General features: G+C 31.9%; 2 protein-coding genes across 2 annotated transcripts; one reads left to right on the plus strand and one right to left on the minus strand.

The window, feature by feature from the left end:
- The first annotated feature begins 1,854 nt into the window (after nt 1–1,854).
- LOC145116975 (Dihydrolipoamide acetyltransferase, long form protein) lies at nt 1,855–6,803 on the plus strand. The gene is made up of 18 exons (XM_079053270.1): nt 1,855–2,045; nt 2,539–2,632; nt 2,948–3,072; nt 3,163–3,236; nt 3,321–3,361; nt 3,465–3,520; nt 3,610–3,684; nt 3,757–3,849; nt 3,933–4,169; nt 4,249–4,321; nt 5,005–5,108; nt 5,285–5,370; nt 5,445–5,520; nt 5,643–5,710; nt 5,787–5,853; nt 5,967–6,062; nt 6,141–6,339; nt 6,418–6,803. The coding sequence occupies exons 1-18, from the start codon at nt 2,007–2,009 to the stop codon at nt 6,486–6,488; spliced, it is 1,674 nt and encodes a 557-aa protein (XP_078909396.1). The 5' UTR covers nt 1,855–2,006; the 3' UTR covers nt 6,489–6,803.
- A 6,166-nt stretch (nt 6,804–12,969) lies between these two features.
- Nucleotides 12,970–14,535, minus strand: LOC145116976 (mitochondrial import inner membrane translocase subunit TIM23-1-like). The gene is made up of 2 exons (XM_079053272.1): nt 13,753–14,535; nt 12,970–13,208 (listed from the first exon to the last, which is right to left on the minus strand). The coding sequence occupies exon 1, from the start codon at nt 14,382–14,384 to the stop codon at nt 13,812–13,814; it is 573 nt and encodes a 190-aa protein (XP_078909398.1). The 5' UTR covers nt 14,385–14,535; the 3' UTR covers nt 12,970–13,208; nt 13,753–13,811.
- Nucleotides 14,536–16,730: the final 2,195 nt, after the last annotated feature.

The following is a 16,730-nucleotide window of genomic DNA, read 5'->3' on the forward strand; positions in this document are numbered from 1 at the left end:
GTTTGTTAAGCGTGATGCCAAAATAACGTGTCAAGGCGCGCTTTATCGCGTTATGGCGCGAGTTTTTTTCAAGGCGCGGGTTTTTTTTTGTTTTTTTTTTTGGTTTTTTTATCGGTCCTAAAATAATTGAGTTTTTGTTAACCTATTATATTAAATACTAATATAACACTTCTAAAAACTTGATATACTTGATAGAATTCAATAATTATATGATTTATCTCTTTTAATATATATAAAATAGTCACGCCTTGAAAAACGCCAATGGCTCGCCAAAGCTTGTCATGACTTAACTTTGACATTGCCGCCAAACCACGCCTCGCGTTATTTAGAACCTTGGTTATAACATTCCAAACTTTTTAAATATTAATGAAAAACGTCTCTTCGGAAATGCCTTTGATATTGATATCATTTCACATTAATAAATTTGGGACAAATTCCGCACTAATAAAAGAATACTTTGTTTTAAATAAGCATAAAGAAATTTTTTTTTATTAAAAGCCGTAAAATTTGGGATGTCACATAATCTGTATGTTTGGTTATTATTATTATTATTATTATTAAACTCGGATCATCCATATTATTTGGTTTTGTTTCAGGTTTAAACCCTACTAGACATGAAATGAATGTTATACTTTTTCTTACTATTTATGAGCTTTTTTTATTATCATTTTTCCGACTGTCAATGTTAAATAAAGTTCAAGAGCAATCATAACGACACCAAACACCTCCAACAACCACCATGGCCACCCAACTCACCTCTGACATCCACCCTGTTCAACTCCGCCGCCATCACCTTACACCAAATTAAAAAAAAAATCAATTCCTAAAACCAAAACCTAGCATGAAATCACTATAAAATCCCATTTAATTGCCGGAAATTGCAACGTAATAAATTCCTGAAATCGAAAAATATATATAATTAAAAAGACTAAAGAACTAATGATTTTAAAAAACAAAAATAGATAGATCAACCTTTTGATTTCAAACCTATAAAAGGAAATCGATTTACAAATTATATTCCTCCCCCATTTCATAAAATGAAAAACCAAGATTTGTAACTCATAAAACGAAAAGTGAACATGTCAATTATTTGATTTCAAACCCAAAAAACAAAATATTATTTGGAGGTTATTCTTTCTCAATTATTTCAGAAAATGAAAAAAAAATTAGTTTCAAACCAATTAAATGATTTGAGAGTGCATATCATCAACTGTCATTATTTCCGGATGATGCAACAGTTAAATAAAGAGTAGATTGACGACGGTCCAGTGGTTTCCGACAGACAATTGTGGCTTTAATGTACAAAGCGACAAATCTATTGGTATTGAACAAGATGGTGGTGGATGGTTGGTGGTCTAAGGTGGAGCGACAATTGATGACATGACACAATAAAAATACACGATACACAACGAAATTGAGACGAAACTGAAATTCAAATTCGTGTTCATGTTAAGTGTAAAAAACACGACGTCGTGTCGTGTTCGTATTCAAAATCCGACTCGAAATGACAAGATTTAATATTTATCTGTCGTGTTTTTCGTGTTATGTATGATTAAATATTAATTAAATAAACTAAATGTCATTTTATGTTATCTTTGTCATGTCGTGTCGTGTTTGTCGTTTTTAAATTGATTCATTTTCATGTTAATTAAAAAAACACGACATCGTGTCGTGTCACTTTTCATCTCAAACCAAACCGTATAGAATATAATTTATCTGTTATTCAATAAAATTGTTTTAATTACCCTTCCATAACGGAGAATAAAATTGAAAATTTAATACGTATCGAATCACTATTCACCGAGATTGGTGAAAAAAAAAAGTTCTCTCACTTTATATTCACAGCAGACCCATGTTTTAATCAGGAACACCGATCTAGACCTTCGCTGCCTTCGCAATTTGACTTTTAGCCCTAAACACTACAGATTCCTTTCAACCAATCAATATTCCAACATCGAAGGCGGACGCCATTTCCTCCGGGAAACAATCTCTCTGCTGAAACGATCATGACTTTTGCAACTCACATCTTCCGTCACTCCAAGCAGGTTCTTATCAGCCCCCTTTTCATCTAAACTTGCACAATTTATAAGGTCTGTTTAGGTTACATCTATGTGTTTCGATGATTAGATATCGCGTTTGTATGTATGTAGCTATGATTGATTATTACTGAAGAAGTGAATGTATTGATGTTCGATTCGTTAGTTGATTGTACTTGTCTAGTTGTTAGAAGATCTTTTCTCGCCTAGAATGTTACAAAATAGTTGCTAAAAAGAAAATCAGTTAGTATATGAAGATTGAATTTCTGTTATCATGCTTGTTAAGTAGACTTTGTGGATTTAGGTTTTGAGTGTGTTCGTTCAATAAGTTGGTAAGGCGGCGTTTGTGGCTGTGAACTGTGAATGGGGAAAGGAAGATATTTGAGCCAGAGAATTGAGATGTAGGATGCTTAAAGATGATAGAGTACATCTAATAAGTTGGATGCATTTGTGCTTGCGACTAAGTTTGTTTCTTATGTTGATTAATTTTGTTTTATTTCAGTTGAGAAATGCTCCTGGGGCAATAAGGCAGGATCATGCCATTCTGGTTCGGTGGTTTACTAATAGTACACGTTCCATCACTAACAAAGGGGATGGTAAGTAGCTGAGTTGCTTCCTATTTTACCTGACTTAATATAAAATTTCATTGATCATAGTTTAGTGCTTTCATTTTGTGGTTTTTGATGTATGTATATGGAGGAGGATAAAACTTCATTTGTATTTTGTATTCTAAACCATGTGCTGAATGTCAGATTAGGCTTCCTTTATCTTAAACTGACCTTAGAGTTCTATTGAATGCATCTTGGTTTGTTGTATAATTCACACTTGTGTGTTGATATCAGTGTCTCAATATTACAACTATTGTGATTATCATATTGAGTATTGACAAAGATTTACATTCACATTTACAGATGTGTCAAAGCTCCGCCATATTAACAATGTTTCTGGAGAGAATATCTGTGGATGTAAGTCTTGCAGTGGATCCATATCAAGTACACCCATGTTCACTCGAAGTTATGGAGTAAATCCCACAAAGGTATGTCAAATCCTTGTTTCATCATCTTGTAAATTGGACATGTAGTTATATAGAATCTCATCTTCTTCTTCTTCTTTTTTTTAATCCTAGGGGCAAAATGGACGAGCTGTTAGAGCAGAAGGCACTTCAGTTAGTGGAATGATGTTCAGCAGAGCAATTTCATGGTAATTTTCATAGCATCCTTAAGACCATTGCATTTATCAATGTTTCCTGATTCATGCTTTTAATAATTGATTAATGTTTAACAGCTCTGACGTTCAAGTTAAGAGAAGCTTTTCATCGAGCTCAGGTACTTCTCATATATAATAATATCAGTATCTTTCATGAAAAATCTTTGAGCTTTACCACTATTTTAATCTTTGTAAAAGAAATTCATATGCTTTGACTTGCAGGCCTTCCCCCACACCAAGAGATTGGGATGCCTTCTCTTTCACCCACAATGACAGAGGTCAGTGTTATTCTAAATTCAAGGGTATCTCAATACAGTTCTTTACATTACTATGTTTATTAAAATTTTCCCTTTATTCCTTCAACCAGGGTAACATAGCAAGATGGTTAAAGAAAGAAGGAGATCAAGTCGCACCTGGTGAAGTACTCTGTGAAGTTGAAACAGTATGTCTTCTTTATCTTCAATTCTGTCTTCACTCTTAAAGTGTAACTTTATTGACTCAATGTTCATTGCAGGATAAAGCCACTGTAGAAATGGAATGCATGGAAGAAGGATATCTAGCTAAGATTGTACATGGAGATGGAGCAAAAGAAATCCAAGTTGGCGAGGTAACATTTCATATCTTACTTTGATGTCAATTCTTTTGAATGATTGGATTATAGTACTAAAAGTAAGTTTATATTTGCTACAGGTGATTGCTATAACTGTTGAGGATAAGGCTGATCTTGATAAATTTAAAGATTACAAACCCCAAGCATCAGATGCTGCAGCCCCAGAAGCCCCTCCTGCACCTACCCCACCCAAAGAAGATGTAGTTGAGAAGCCAGTCAGCACACCAGAACCCAAAGCTGTGAAGCCCAGTGCAGCTTCTGAAACAGATCGTGTTTTTGCTAGTCCTCTTGCAAGAAAATTGGCTGAAGATAACAAAGTAATTGATCTTATCTTTATGTATGTATTCTTGTAGTAATAGATTTTGTCTCTTGTATGCTGATGTTTTCTTTGATTAGGTGAATCTGTCAAGTATTAAAGGTACAGGTCCTGATGGAAGCATTGTGAAGGCTGATATTGAGGAATATTTAGGTATCTCACAACTCACAATTCTTTGGTTATGTTTGGTATGACGGAATCGGAATGGTTCATTCCATTATAATGAAAAAAAAAATTGTTTTTGCTTTGTCTGATGGAATGGAATGGACCATTTGTGAAGGACTCTGATTCTGTTCATTTTGTTGATAATCATTCCTTGGTGAGGTGTGGCTTTTTTAATTCCATTGTGGAATGGAATGAAATGCTCTGATATAACCTCTTTTTCTTTATAAAAGTTTATAATGACGCAGATATTTTTAAGAATTTTTTGATTTTAAATTTTTAATTAAGTTATAGTTTTTTTATTTATTTGAAATTAACTAGAAAATATGCGTTTACTATAATCTTATTTGGGTTTTAATGAACTTTTATCATTTAAAGTTTTTTAGTTTTGTAATTAATAAAGTCTATTATCATAATCAGTTAATATACCCTGTTTTACATATAATATACAAAAAAAATATAAAATTCATTCTATTCATTATTCATACGTGCAAACCAAACAAGATCATGAAATCTAATGACTCATTCCGTTACCTTGTTCATTCCATTCCTTTTGTCATTCCATTCCGTCGAACCAAACAAACCCTTTTTATATTCTACAATTCAGCTGAAGCTGGATATTGTTAACCTTTTAATTTTTATCTAATTTTATTTGGGTTCCCTTGTTTGTGTAGCTTCTGGTAAGAAAGATGTTCCAGCTGCTGCAGCCTCAAAGGGTGATAAATCAACGGTTTCTGCTATTAATTATACCGATATTCCACATACTCAGATAAGAAAGGTATATTATTATTATTTATCATACATATTGATATACTCTTCTTATCAAAACAACTTTAACCATGCCATTGCCACCTCATCTCTTTAGTTTTTGTATCAAGATCAAGATTTAAAAAAAAAAACAATTCAATTTCTTTGAAAAAAATCCGAAACTAATTGATCATGTAACCTTAACAGGTCACCGCTTCTCGCTTGTTGCTTGCAAAGCAAACCATTCCTCATTATTATCTCACCGTAGATACATGTGTGGACAAACTTACAAAGTAAGCATTGATTCAAATTTACATTTTTAACCCTAACCAGCCTTTCAAGACCTTTTCTGATGATTTCTTTGCAGATTGCGTGGAGAACTCAATTCATTACAAGAAGCTTCAGGAGGAAAGAAGATATCCATCAATGACCTTGTAATTAAGGTATCTTTTAGTCTCTTCTCTTGTATAAACAAAATTAATCTCAATTTTTTTTTTAATAAAAAAAAAACAAGAATGAAAAAGATATCAATTAATGGTTATTGTTATGATCTTCTTGTTTACAGGCTGCAGCATTGGCTCTTCGGAAAGTTCCTAAATGTAACAGTTCATGGACCAACGACTATATTCGTCAGTAAGTATATAAAACAAGTTATATCCTTGAAATAAATTATATTCTTGAAATTATAACTAACTTGTTAAATAAATAGGTTCCATGACGTGCACATCAATGTAGCTGTGCAAACAGATAACGGGCTTTACGTACCTGTCATTAGGGTTTGTCATTACACCTTTTTAACTTGCTGTTGTGTTAATCTATTATAACAGGAAATAGCAATATGCTTTACTCTTTTTAAATAGTTTTGCTTATAAAATCAATAAATTTGCAGAATGCGGACAAGAAAGGTTTGTCTACAATCTCGGAAGACGTAAAGACTTTAGCCCAGAAAGCTAGAGAAAACACGTTAAAACCATCCGATTATGAGGTCTGACTGATTAGCTTAGCTGCTCAATTTCAATTTCTTATTTTGTTATATTGCCAAGTGTGAATTTTGAATTGGCAGGGGGGTACTTTTACTGTTTCAAATCTTGGAGGGCCGTTTGGGATAAAGCAATTTTGTGCGATTATAAACCCTCCACAGGCAGGGATTTTAGCAGTTGGGTCAGCAGAAAGGAGGGTGGTACCTGGTTCAGGGACTGCAGAGTTTAAGTTTGCTTCTTACATGTCTGTCACATTGAGTTGTGATCATCGTGTCATTGATGGTATGTCACATGCACATTTAATCATTTGAGATTTAAATAAAAAATAGTTTGCTAATGATGGCTTGTATACGGTGTTAGGTGCGATTGGGGCTGAATGGCTAAAGGCATTCAAAGGTTACATTGAGAATCCGGAGACAATGCTGCTTTAAAGATGATATGGTTTATTTTTTTTTCATTGGTTGTGTTCCAATTATCGATTGATTTCTTGTTACAATGGGTTTGGTTGATAACATGATGTGATCTTGTTTTGGAAATTGGAATAAGATAAAAAGGGAGGGTAATGAGTATGAGGCATGTAAACATGAACTCGGTTTTGGTGATATTGTTTGTAGAGTTAAATATTTGACACCTTTGTAATGTGCGGGAGAGAACTTGAAAATTGAGATATGGTCCTCGTGCTGTGCTGTGCTGTGCTGACATTTGTAACTTAAATAAACCTTTCTTTGAGTTTCCTTTGTTTCTGATGTTTCGGTTGAGTTTCCATCTCTTGGTTACTTTGCTAAGTTTTTTTTTTTTTTTTTTTTTTTTTCATTTAGAGAATTGAATGGTATTTTATAGTTATATTTGATTTTTCATTTGTTCATTTAGAGAATTGAATGGTATTTTATAGTTATATTTGATTTTTCTTTATATAATCTATTCTTTCAACAAAAAATAAATTTAATACTTAAGTTAAATAACTATTTAAAATTTCCAAAAATAACTAAAATTGGTTTTTATCATAACGTTATTTTAAGATTACATATAAAATATATTTCAAACAAAATGAAATATGTTTATATGTCATTTATTTAATTTTATAAAACATTATGTTTTTTATTATCAATTTTGATTTTATTTATATATAAAATATTTATTATATTTTTTTCTAGTTGTGCATACGGTGGGAATTGAAACTACAAATTCCTCAGTTATGAGTTTTAACCATTCAATCATGGATGCTTAGCGGGGCATAGTGAATGATCGGAGTCCAATTCAAACGGAATCTTTCAACTAAAGCAATGAGATGCTTAAATAAAAAAAATTTAGTTCTATTAAATCAGGAAGAATTTAATGACAGGACATGAATTCTAAATCTTGGATTTTAGAATTGAAAGAGATCAAGAATTCTCATTACTCTTAGATTCTTGGACCCAATTCAATTCGGTGGGAAAACATGCGAAAACATGACAATAAAAGCTAATGATTTATTCTATTTTCACGATCTTTCCATTAGTCCATTTGTGATTTCATGTTATATATATATATATATATATATATATATATATATATATATATATATATATATATATATTAAAGTCTAAAGTCATTAGGTTGGGGGAGTTGGAGAAGACATGGCTCGGCAAGGATGAGATTGAGGGGGGAATGCAACTGAGGTGGAGAGGCTCTACCTCTTGCCTCGGCAGTCCACTTCTGTTATCTTTCTTTAGTAAGTGAAGAAAGTGACGTGGAGAGGGGTGGTGGCCTTGGCAGCCATCCTCGATACCACTCCCTCAAGCATTATAGCTTAAAAATAGCATGCCAAAATGATGGAACAACGTAATGTCAACGCGCGCGCACACACACATGTATGTATATATATATATATATATATATATATATATATATATATATATATATATATATATATATATATATATGTGTGTGTGTGTATGTGTGTGTGTGTGAAAGATCAAATAGGAACTTCTAAAGATTAGGAACTATAGGAACCATTCTTTTCTAGCTTATCATTCAGGGTATTTTTGTCGATTCTAAACATTTGATTATTTTTATGTCTTGATAAATGGACAAAAAACAATAAGGGGATTATGATCATTTTGATAACTTAAACATCAAAACTAGGAGTGAACGTGGTACGGTTCGGAACGGTTATTGGCCAAAACATCACCACTAACCGTAATGTTGTTAATCCATTTTCAAAACCGCTTGGTGCGGTTATTATTATTATTATTATTTTTTTTGTGTTTCGGTTATTAAACGCATGGTTTGGTGTGATTATTTTGTGTGGTTTTTAACCGCAGTTTATAATTCAAACGGTTTTAAAAGTTCAAACATATTACTTGTAATAATAAAAAAAACCATAAGATATAAGACAATTAACTTCAATACAAAAAATTAATATCTTAAAAACGTCAAATCACTACCAATTAGGCAATTAACAGTAAATATCTTAAAACTGTCAAATTTCACTATTTTTCAAAGTTAAACATAACAAAAAACCAACACTTTTGTCTTTTAAAATTTTATCACTCTTTTATCTGTGAAACTTGTCTTATTTTTAATATTTAATATATTAATAATTAATAAAAAAGTTGTACACAATATATGCGGTGCGGTGCAGTTTTTGAAAACTAATAACCACACGGCACCGTAAATTTGTAGTTTTTGAAAAACAGAAACCTCACCATCGGTTTTTATTACGGTTTATTGGTTGCGGTTAAATTTAGTTGTGGTGCGGTTTTGCTCACCCCTAATCAAAACCAATTATATATGTATCAGATCTAGGAACCACTTTTGAAATTATATATGATCCTTTAGAAATCAAATCCTCAAATTCTAACTCTCTGAAGCTCTCTCAACAAACTTGAAGAACACACAAACCTTGCCACCAGCTGCCACCAACCACCACCATACCGTCAGTATGCCACTGCCACCTCCTTATACCGACAAACCACCTTCATCAGATCCAAATGCTATGACTGGTTCCAAATCCACGATTCAGTCTCATATCTATGAAATTGGCCTTTAGATCTACAATTTTCTCTTTTAGATCTACGAGCTCCGATGAGCGGCAGCGAGGATCCACCACCATCATCGACCACTGCTACCTTGCCTTCGTCGTTGCTCCAGTGAAACACAACATGCCTCTATCATTTTCTCTATGATCTATGGTGAAAATTTTGCATCAGATCTAATGTGTTTGATTCATTTCAAGTATAGATCTGGTGGTTGTGGTGCATTTCATGGCGGTTCCATCATCGTGTTCTCCTCTTCTCCTTATTTTGTTTCTCTCGACATGGTCTCTGGTGATGATGTTTAGATGAAGAAATTATGTACACAAGTTGCACATAAGTTTTTTGGTGAAATGTCTCAATGAGGTATGCATGTGCTTAAACTGCTAATACTTATGTTTTTTTTAAACCGTTAGTTCAGGAATTAAACTGTAATTAGTGTCTAATATCTAAAGATTGTGGTGCATATGGATCAGAGTGTGGGGTGTACCCAAGGTGTTTGGTGTATGCGACTTTTGCCTATTAAATTGTGAATGAACTATTTTAAGTTGTGAATGCAATGTTTTAAAGGTGTTTTGTGTATGTGAATTTTGTCTATTAAACTGTGAATGAATTGTATAAAGTTGTGAATGTATTGTTTTAAGTTTTAAATTTTATATGAATTTTGTGTTAAAATATGAATGATTTATATATGAATGTTTGTATTATTATTTTTGAATATTTTTAGTTGTGAATATTGTATTAATTTGTAAATGGTTTATAAATTGTTATATTAGATTGTGTGAACGTCTATTAAGTTGTGAATAACACTACAAAAATATAACTGAATTTGGTGTTAGTTCGGCGGCATTGCGGCGACAATACAACAATGGTACGAAGGCGATTGGTATCTGTGCTAAAAGGAATGAAGGGGAGAGTTAGTTTCATGTAATATTAATGTTTGAATTGTCCAAAATGCCCTTAGTTTATAATTAACACACAGTCTTGCCAAAATCTTCTTTTCTTTTTGTAGCTCATTCCTATACAAATCAATCAATGTAACGCCACCATCTTCTACTCTTTTCTCCGGTGCACATATACACATATTATCCACGTTCTTGAATCCCTTGTCTGTCATTCAGTTTTGGTTGAACAAAAAGTGATTTGAGTGGCTTTAGCAGTATCCTTAAGTTTATGAGAGAGAGAGAGAGAGAGAGAGATTTTGACAAAATAAAGGGATTAGGAATAGTGATCGTATATTTATTGTGTTAGCTAGCATTGTGGAATCAATGAAAATTAAAATTACCCTTATAAATGTTACATAATCGTCTCAACAATTCTATAATTTATATAAATGAACCGTTTAATAATAACTATAGATCTAAATATTTAGAAGTTAGGATCTATTCTTGCGTTCTCAACCTTTTAGGTGTTCTCAATTTAACTTCTTTTTTTCTCTCTCTCTCTCTCTCTCTCTCTCTATATATATATATATATATATATATATATATATATATATATATATATATATATATATATATATATATATATATATATATATATATATATCGTCAAAATCTATTGCGAACCAATATTTTCTTGCGGATTACTCTGAAAACATGAACTCTTTTTTGTTATATACTTTTTTTTTCTAAAAATGTGTCTTAATGCATTAAGTTGGACATTTTAAGACATTTTGTTAAAAAAATCATAAAACATGCATAAACAAAGAGTGCATATGTGCACTTTTTACGAATATTTGCTTTTTTTGACATTTGTGCACATATGCACTCTTTCTATATGCATGTTTTTATGCTTAAATATGGTCGACTTAATGCAGCAAGTTATTTTTTTTGAAAAAAAAATATCGGACAAAAAAGTTGGCATATTAGGAGTGGTTCATGGAAAAATATTGGTTCCTAAATTTTTTTGACCATATATATATATATATATATATATATATATATATATATATATATATATATAGAGAGAGAGAGAGAGAGAGAGAGAGAGATTATGTGTTATGTAAATAATCTAAAAATGCATTAGAATCAGATTTAAAGAACTAAACAGTAGAAGTGAAATTTCTATCACTAAATTTAATTTGATTAAAACATTCTAAGACTAAAGAGTATTTGATTTGATTAATACAGTGTAAGACTAAAGAGTAAGAGTGTATCCTTGTTTTTCATTTTCCCTCAAAACCTCAAATTATTTCATTTTCTCCTCACTCAACCTTTATTATTCAAAACCTAAGAAATAGTGAAACTTCATTTTCCTTATTTATTTATTTATTATTTTGTTATAATAAAATTATTATAATTTAACAAAACTATAATTTAATAAATAAAAAAAAGATTAATAAACTTAAAAATAATAAAACATAAATATTTGATTATTCCAAAATAAAAGTTACATAATGAAAATAAGAAAACATAATTAAAAATTAAAATACATCACACCAAATTTTCTTTTGAATATTCGACGGACAAATATGAATCTTCATCTGACATAAGTCTGCTCTCATGCAGTATGTTACTGACGAATTGTGGTTGTGCAATTTTGTATTGGAGAAAAACCTGTTTCACCTCTTGTATCTCATTTTAATTGAAAATATGAAAATCGATCTTTCAAGTCATCAACAATATGTAGGAATAACTTTTCTTCAACTGTCATCTAAACTTTTAAGCGTATACAATGTCGTCGGCAAAGTAGTTTTCTATAAAGCGATTGTGTCTGTGTTCACGATTTCTTTTCAAATGACCTCTTCTCGTTCTAATACGTGAACTCGTTCTTGATAAGGCGTAATTGTTTTAGTCATATCTTTCCCGGTAAATGTTGTTTCCTGTAATACCAACATATCCAACAAATTTGATGATGATGACGATATTGCGGATAAATTAAGCCTCATCACACAGTTCTTCCCTTGCATTCACCGTACAAGCAATATGGTGTTCACCAACGCGGTGAAAAATCCAGATGTTAATGTTAATACTCCAATTCTTGTTAGCACATCAAACCTTCATGTCCCCATCTTTGCAAATTAAGAGGCTATGCCTCTACCAATTGGGCTATTCCCAATTGGCATGTGGAGGTACTTCCGGCTTAAATAGTATAATACTATACTTGGTATTTAACCACGCTGGTCAACAATATTTTTGTTTAAAAAAATTGTGTTGCAATGGCGCATTTTTTTTTCCATAGAATATGATGTTAAAAAACTAGATTTGGTGTCATGTTGGAGATTGCTTGATGGACAAAAGAAATCCAGAATGACCAGATGTAGACATTATCGAATTACTGATTATTAACATATATAGTTTTATTCTCATTATATAAAGTATAGTAGTATACTTTTATTTGTTTGTTTATTACATCAATTTCTGTTTACTCTTTCTCTTATAAGATGCTATAATATACAAACAAATATAAATATATTACTATTTCTTGCTTTTGGCCTTTTGTTATTTTAACTGTTTACTCTTTCTCTTATAAGATGCTATAATATACAAACAAATATAAATATATTACTATTTCTTGCTTTTGGCCTTTTGTTATTTTAACTGTTTACTCTTTCTCTTATAAGATGCTATAATATACAAACAAATATAAATATATTACTATTTCTTGCTTTTGGCCTTTTGTTATTTTAACAGACACATGACACAAGTTATATAATAATGAGTATACAAAAAATTGTCTATATCATAATTCATACATACATGATAAATTTTTACATTCATAACCAACAATTCATTCACATTTGATCACTTTGGATTTCTTTTGATCACAAGGGTTCCTAAACTATTTTTGTTTGTATTGGTTACATCATTATAATTGATCAAGAACATGTAATAGCCGATTTGCCCGATCATAACAATGTATTTGATAAAGTTCAAAAAAATTACGACCATGTATGTACAAAAAATCTGAAATAAGCAAATATGAATACAAAAAATAATTGAATGATAGGTTTATAACATAAATAGACCAACTTTATCACACCATACACTACACATTACTAGGGAGTAGTTTTATGATTGTATCAATAACAACAACATTACCCAAGTCCCATAGGAGATAAGATGTAAGCAGACTCGACCTAATGGTAGAGAGACTGCTTCCATTGATGTATTTTCTCAGCATAAAACTTGTTCTCTATAAAAATAAACAAAGCCAAATCAAAAGAAACATAAGCAAACAAACACTGTCTGCTATCCTAACTCAAATAGAAAAACGCTACAGTTTCAAAACCAAAACTGGAAGCAAGAATCAACATACAGTGAGATATCAAACTCTACACAAAAGAAGAGCATTGAATACTCAAAAGTCAAAACAGTGGATATGAATATACATATCAATATAAACATAAAGATCAAAAGGGTAAACAGACAATAATCAAAAGATTACTTTATCATCAATAGCAAGCTAAAACAATATTCAATCTGTGTTCTCACCTGAACAAATATTCATCAACCAATCAAGCCACAGAAACCTGTGTTGATACAATTCCCATATCAAGGTCTACAATGATTTATTTGTGACTAAACCCTTCCAGACACTTATAAAGTACACAACATAAAGGGTTTCAACTATCAAGTGCACAAAACAAAATCACGCATTTCATTCCATGCCAAACTATGTCAATTATCTAAAATATTGTAAAATACTAAAATATTGTAAAAGACTACAGATGAATCACCTTTGGAAATCTCAAAAGACCAAAACTTGTAGGAAGATGAAATTGAATACAGATCGAGCTCAGATTGGTACGTATCTCTTCAAAACCTGCTTCCCCGTCACGGCTAATCCCACCGCTATTCCACCAATAGCTCCGGCAACAGCCGCCGATCTAGGCCCCGCCGCCGCCTTGTAAAGCGCTCCAGTCGCTAATCCAGCCACCACGCTGTTAATAATATCATCTGCATCCCTAGCCTTAACCATCCCGCTCTCCATACCAGCGTACAACAGTCCGATTACACCCGCACGGTTGCCGATCGTCCGACCTGCATGTCCAGAAGCATTTAAAATCCGATTAACCCTAAGTTTCATGGTGTCTCCAGCCTCAGAAGCCTTCACGCCCTCTACTAAACCCTTCCCGGCGCCAACTACAGCGCCGCTGAGGTAACCGATGCCGGTGTAGTATGTCAGGTTTTCGCCCCATGAACGCCGTTGAGCGATGGATTCCTCTTGAAAGAGGTATTCAGGAGATGTGGGAAGTTTGTACAGGGTTTGTGCGGGGACTCTGAGATCTTGGTAAGGGTTGTATAGCCGACGGTTGTCGTGGTGGTCGTCGTTTTCGTTGTGATTTGAAGATCTCGGTTGGTAAGACATGCCGTAGTTAGGGCTACGATTAGGGTTTCGATCTTTCAAGAATCTGATTCCAAAGGAGAGAGAGAGAGAGAGAGGCGGTGGTCAAAAACCAGAGAGGCTTTCGGTTCACGCGATGGTTCTCTGGTTTTCCAATTGGTTAAATGCGAACATGTACTTTGCTATTGTTTACAATTACAACCCTTTCCTTTTTATTTTGAGCAACCTAATTTTTTTTGGAAACTTTAGATTGGTAAAAGATGTTTTGGATTTATTCAAAAAGACATTATTTATTGTTTTTACTTGCTTAGTATATCTTTAAAATTTCAAACTTTCAAAAAAAAAAAAAAAAAAACATTTTCATAAGTTATAGGAGATTAAAGTCGTATTTTTATCGGTTATAAGGTTGTCTAAAAAAATAATAATGTTTCACATTTGTTAAAAAAAAATCACTGTTAGACCTTTTGCCAACTTGGATCTCTCTGTGTGTGTTTTCAAGACATGCATTACATATGAAACATATATTATAAACAATAAAACTTAAAACATTACGTGATCTAACAAATAAAACATTACACTTTTTTTATGCATATCAACATAAATGTAATACCCGTTTTATATAACTTATGTATTAATAAGGATGTAATACCTTTGATGAATAAAGAGTTAAGACATGTAGTTTGCTAAAGTATAAAAAGACAAATGTAAAGCATATGTTTGTGTATATTTGCTAAAGTATAAAAAGGCAAATGTAAAGCATATGTTTGTGTATAGTTTTGAAGACGAATATTCTTTAGTATATGCGAGTAAATATAATAATATAATAATTTTTAGTAGAAGTAATGTAAAACAAAGTTGTAGTTGACTCGAATACGAACACGTGGATATAAAGAATATTGAAATCCGAGTTCAGATGAAGAATTTGTGATCGTCCGAAATTGAGATAAAAATATTGCGAAACCGCAACGCGGTGATGCGTCAAAATTAAAGAAAAGGGTTTTAAGAGCTAAAATCAATCCTTTTTAGCCCATATTCAGTCTTACACTTCCTGAGGACAGGAGTTGTGATTTTTGGAGCTCTAGAGCTCAAACACGAAGGGGATTATGTGGTTCCAAATCCATAGATCAAGGATTGATCATCACACACTTGAACTGAGAGTATGCTTCTAATTCTCTTGTTAATTTCTATCATTTAATTGTTGAATTTCAAAGGGTGATGAACCCTAGAATTGTTATATGATCCTGAATTTTTTGATGTATAAGGAAGAATAACGTGGTAGATAACATATTTACAAGCTTGATATGTCAAAATAATGGTTGGTTTCAAGAGGGAGAAGATGATGAATAGTGAACCATAAAAAGTGGAAGTTGTGATTTTCGGTTCATACGTGGGACAAAATGAAGAAAGTGATCAAGATTGGTAAAAATGAGAATTTGTTATGGAAATGAGATTGTGTCTTAATGAATTAAGACATATAAACCACTTGAACATAGTGCTTATTAAAATAACTATATAATTGAGTATTTTAACTCTTTATGAGATTATGTAGTAAAGTGCATAAAAGAACAAAATTATGAGGTGTTATTAGATTTTGGAGTACACAATGTGAGAATTGGAACGACATTTCAACAAGTTGGAACTAGCTCATCTAAACCAACTCAAGGTAAGTAACTATACTTCTTCTATATAGTTAAAATCTAAATATATGGTGATTATTGTGTATGTGAAAAATATAATGTGTGAGTTATTATTAATTGAAATTATGATTAAATTAATTGGTGTAATGGACATTTATAGTAGTTATTTCTATACGAGTTAATAAGCAAATGTATATGATATATGATATATATATATATATATATATATATATATATATATCATATTATTGCTACATAAGTTAATGAGTTAGTGTAAGTGGGATTTATAGTTGAATTTTTGCTATACAAGTTACTAAATGTTAGAGTATGTATATATAGTTGTTTGTTGTCGCGTGGTGTAGTGAGCTAATATAGATATTTATAGTTGATTACTGTGATACAATGTAGAGAGAGAGAGAGAGAGAGAGAGAGAGAACTAGTATTAAATATAGTTGTCGATGTTTAATGAGTAACATAAACCACATAATGATAATTTTATGGTATTACTTGTTGAGTATGGTGTGTCACAAAACGAGTACTTTGTGACAATATCCAACAAGTATCTTGTGGCATAACTAGTATGGTGTGTCACAAAACGAGTATCTTGTGACAACGCCCAACTAGTATGGCGAGCCGCATAACGAGTACTTTGTAGCAATACCTTTTGATGATAACTAATAACTTGTTATTAAATTTTTATGTAAATGATAGGTTGAGGAGTCGTAAAACCATT

The sequence above is a fragment of the Lactuca virosa genome, chromosome 5 (genome assembly GCF_052849685.1).
Source record: "Lactuca virosa cultivar CGN04683 chromosome 5, Lactuca_virosa_CGN04683_v6, whole genome shotgun sequence".
Lineage (NCBI taxonomy): Eukaryota > Viridiplantae > Streptophyta > Magnoliopsida > Asterales > Asteraceae > Lactuca > Lactuca virosa.

Excerpts from the sequence above, each read along its gene's own strand:
- LOC145116976 (XM_079053272.1), bottom strand. The coding sequence starts at position 14,384 with ATGTCTTACCAACCGAGATCTTCAAATCACAACGAAAACGACGACCAC.
- LOC145116975 (XM_079053270.1), top strand. The coding sequence starts at position 2,007 with ATGACTTTTGCAACTCACATCTTCCGTCACTCCAAGCAG. Across the intron at positions 5,371-5,444 it reads TGTGTGGACAAACTTACAAA|ATTGCGTGGAGAACTCAATT; the intron begins GTAAGCATTGAT and ends ATTTCTTTGCAG. Across the intron at positions 5,711-5,786 it reads ACCAACGACTATATTCGTCA|GTTCCATGACGTGCACATCA; the intron begins GTAAGTATATAA and ends TTAAATAAATAG.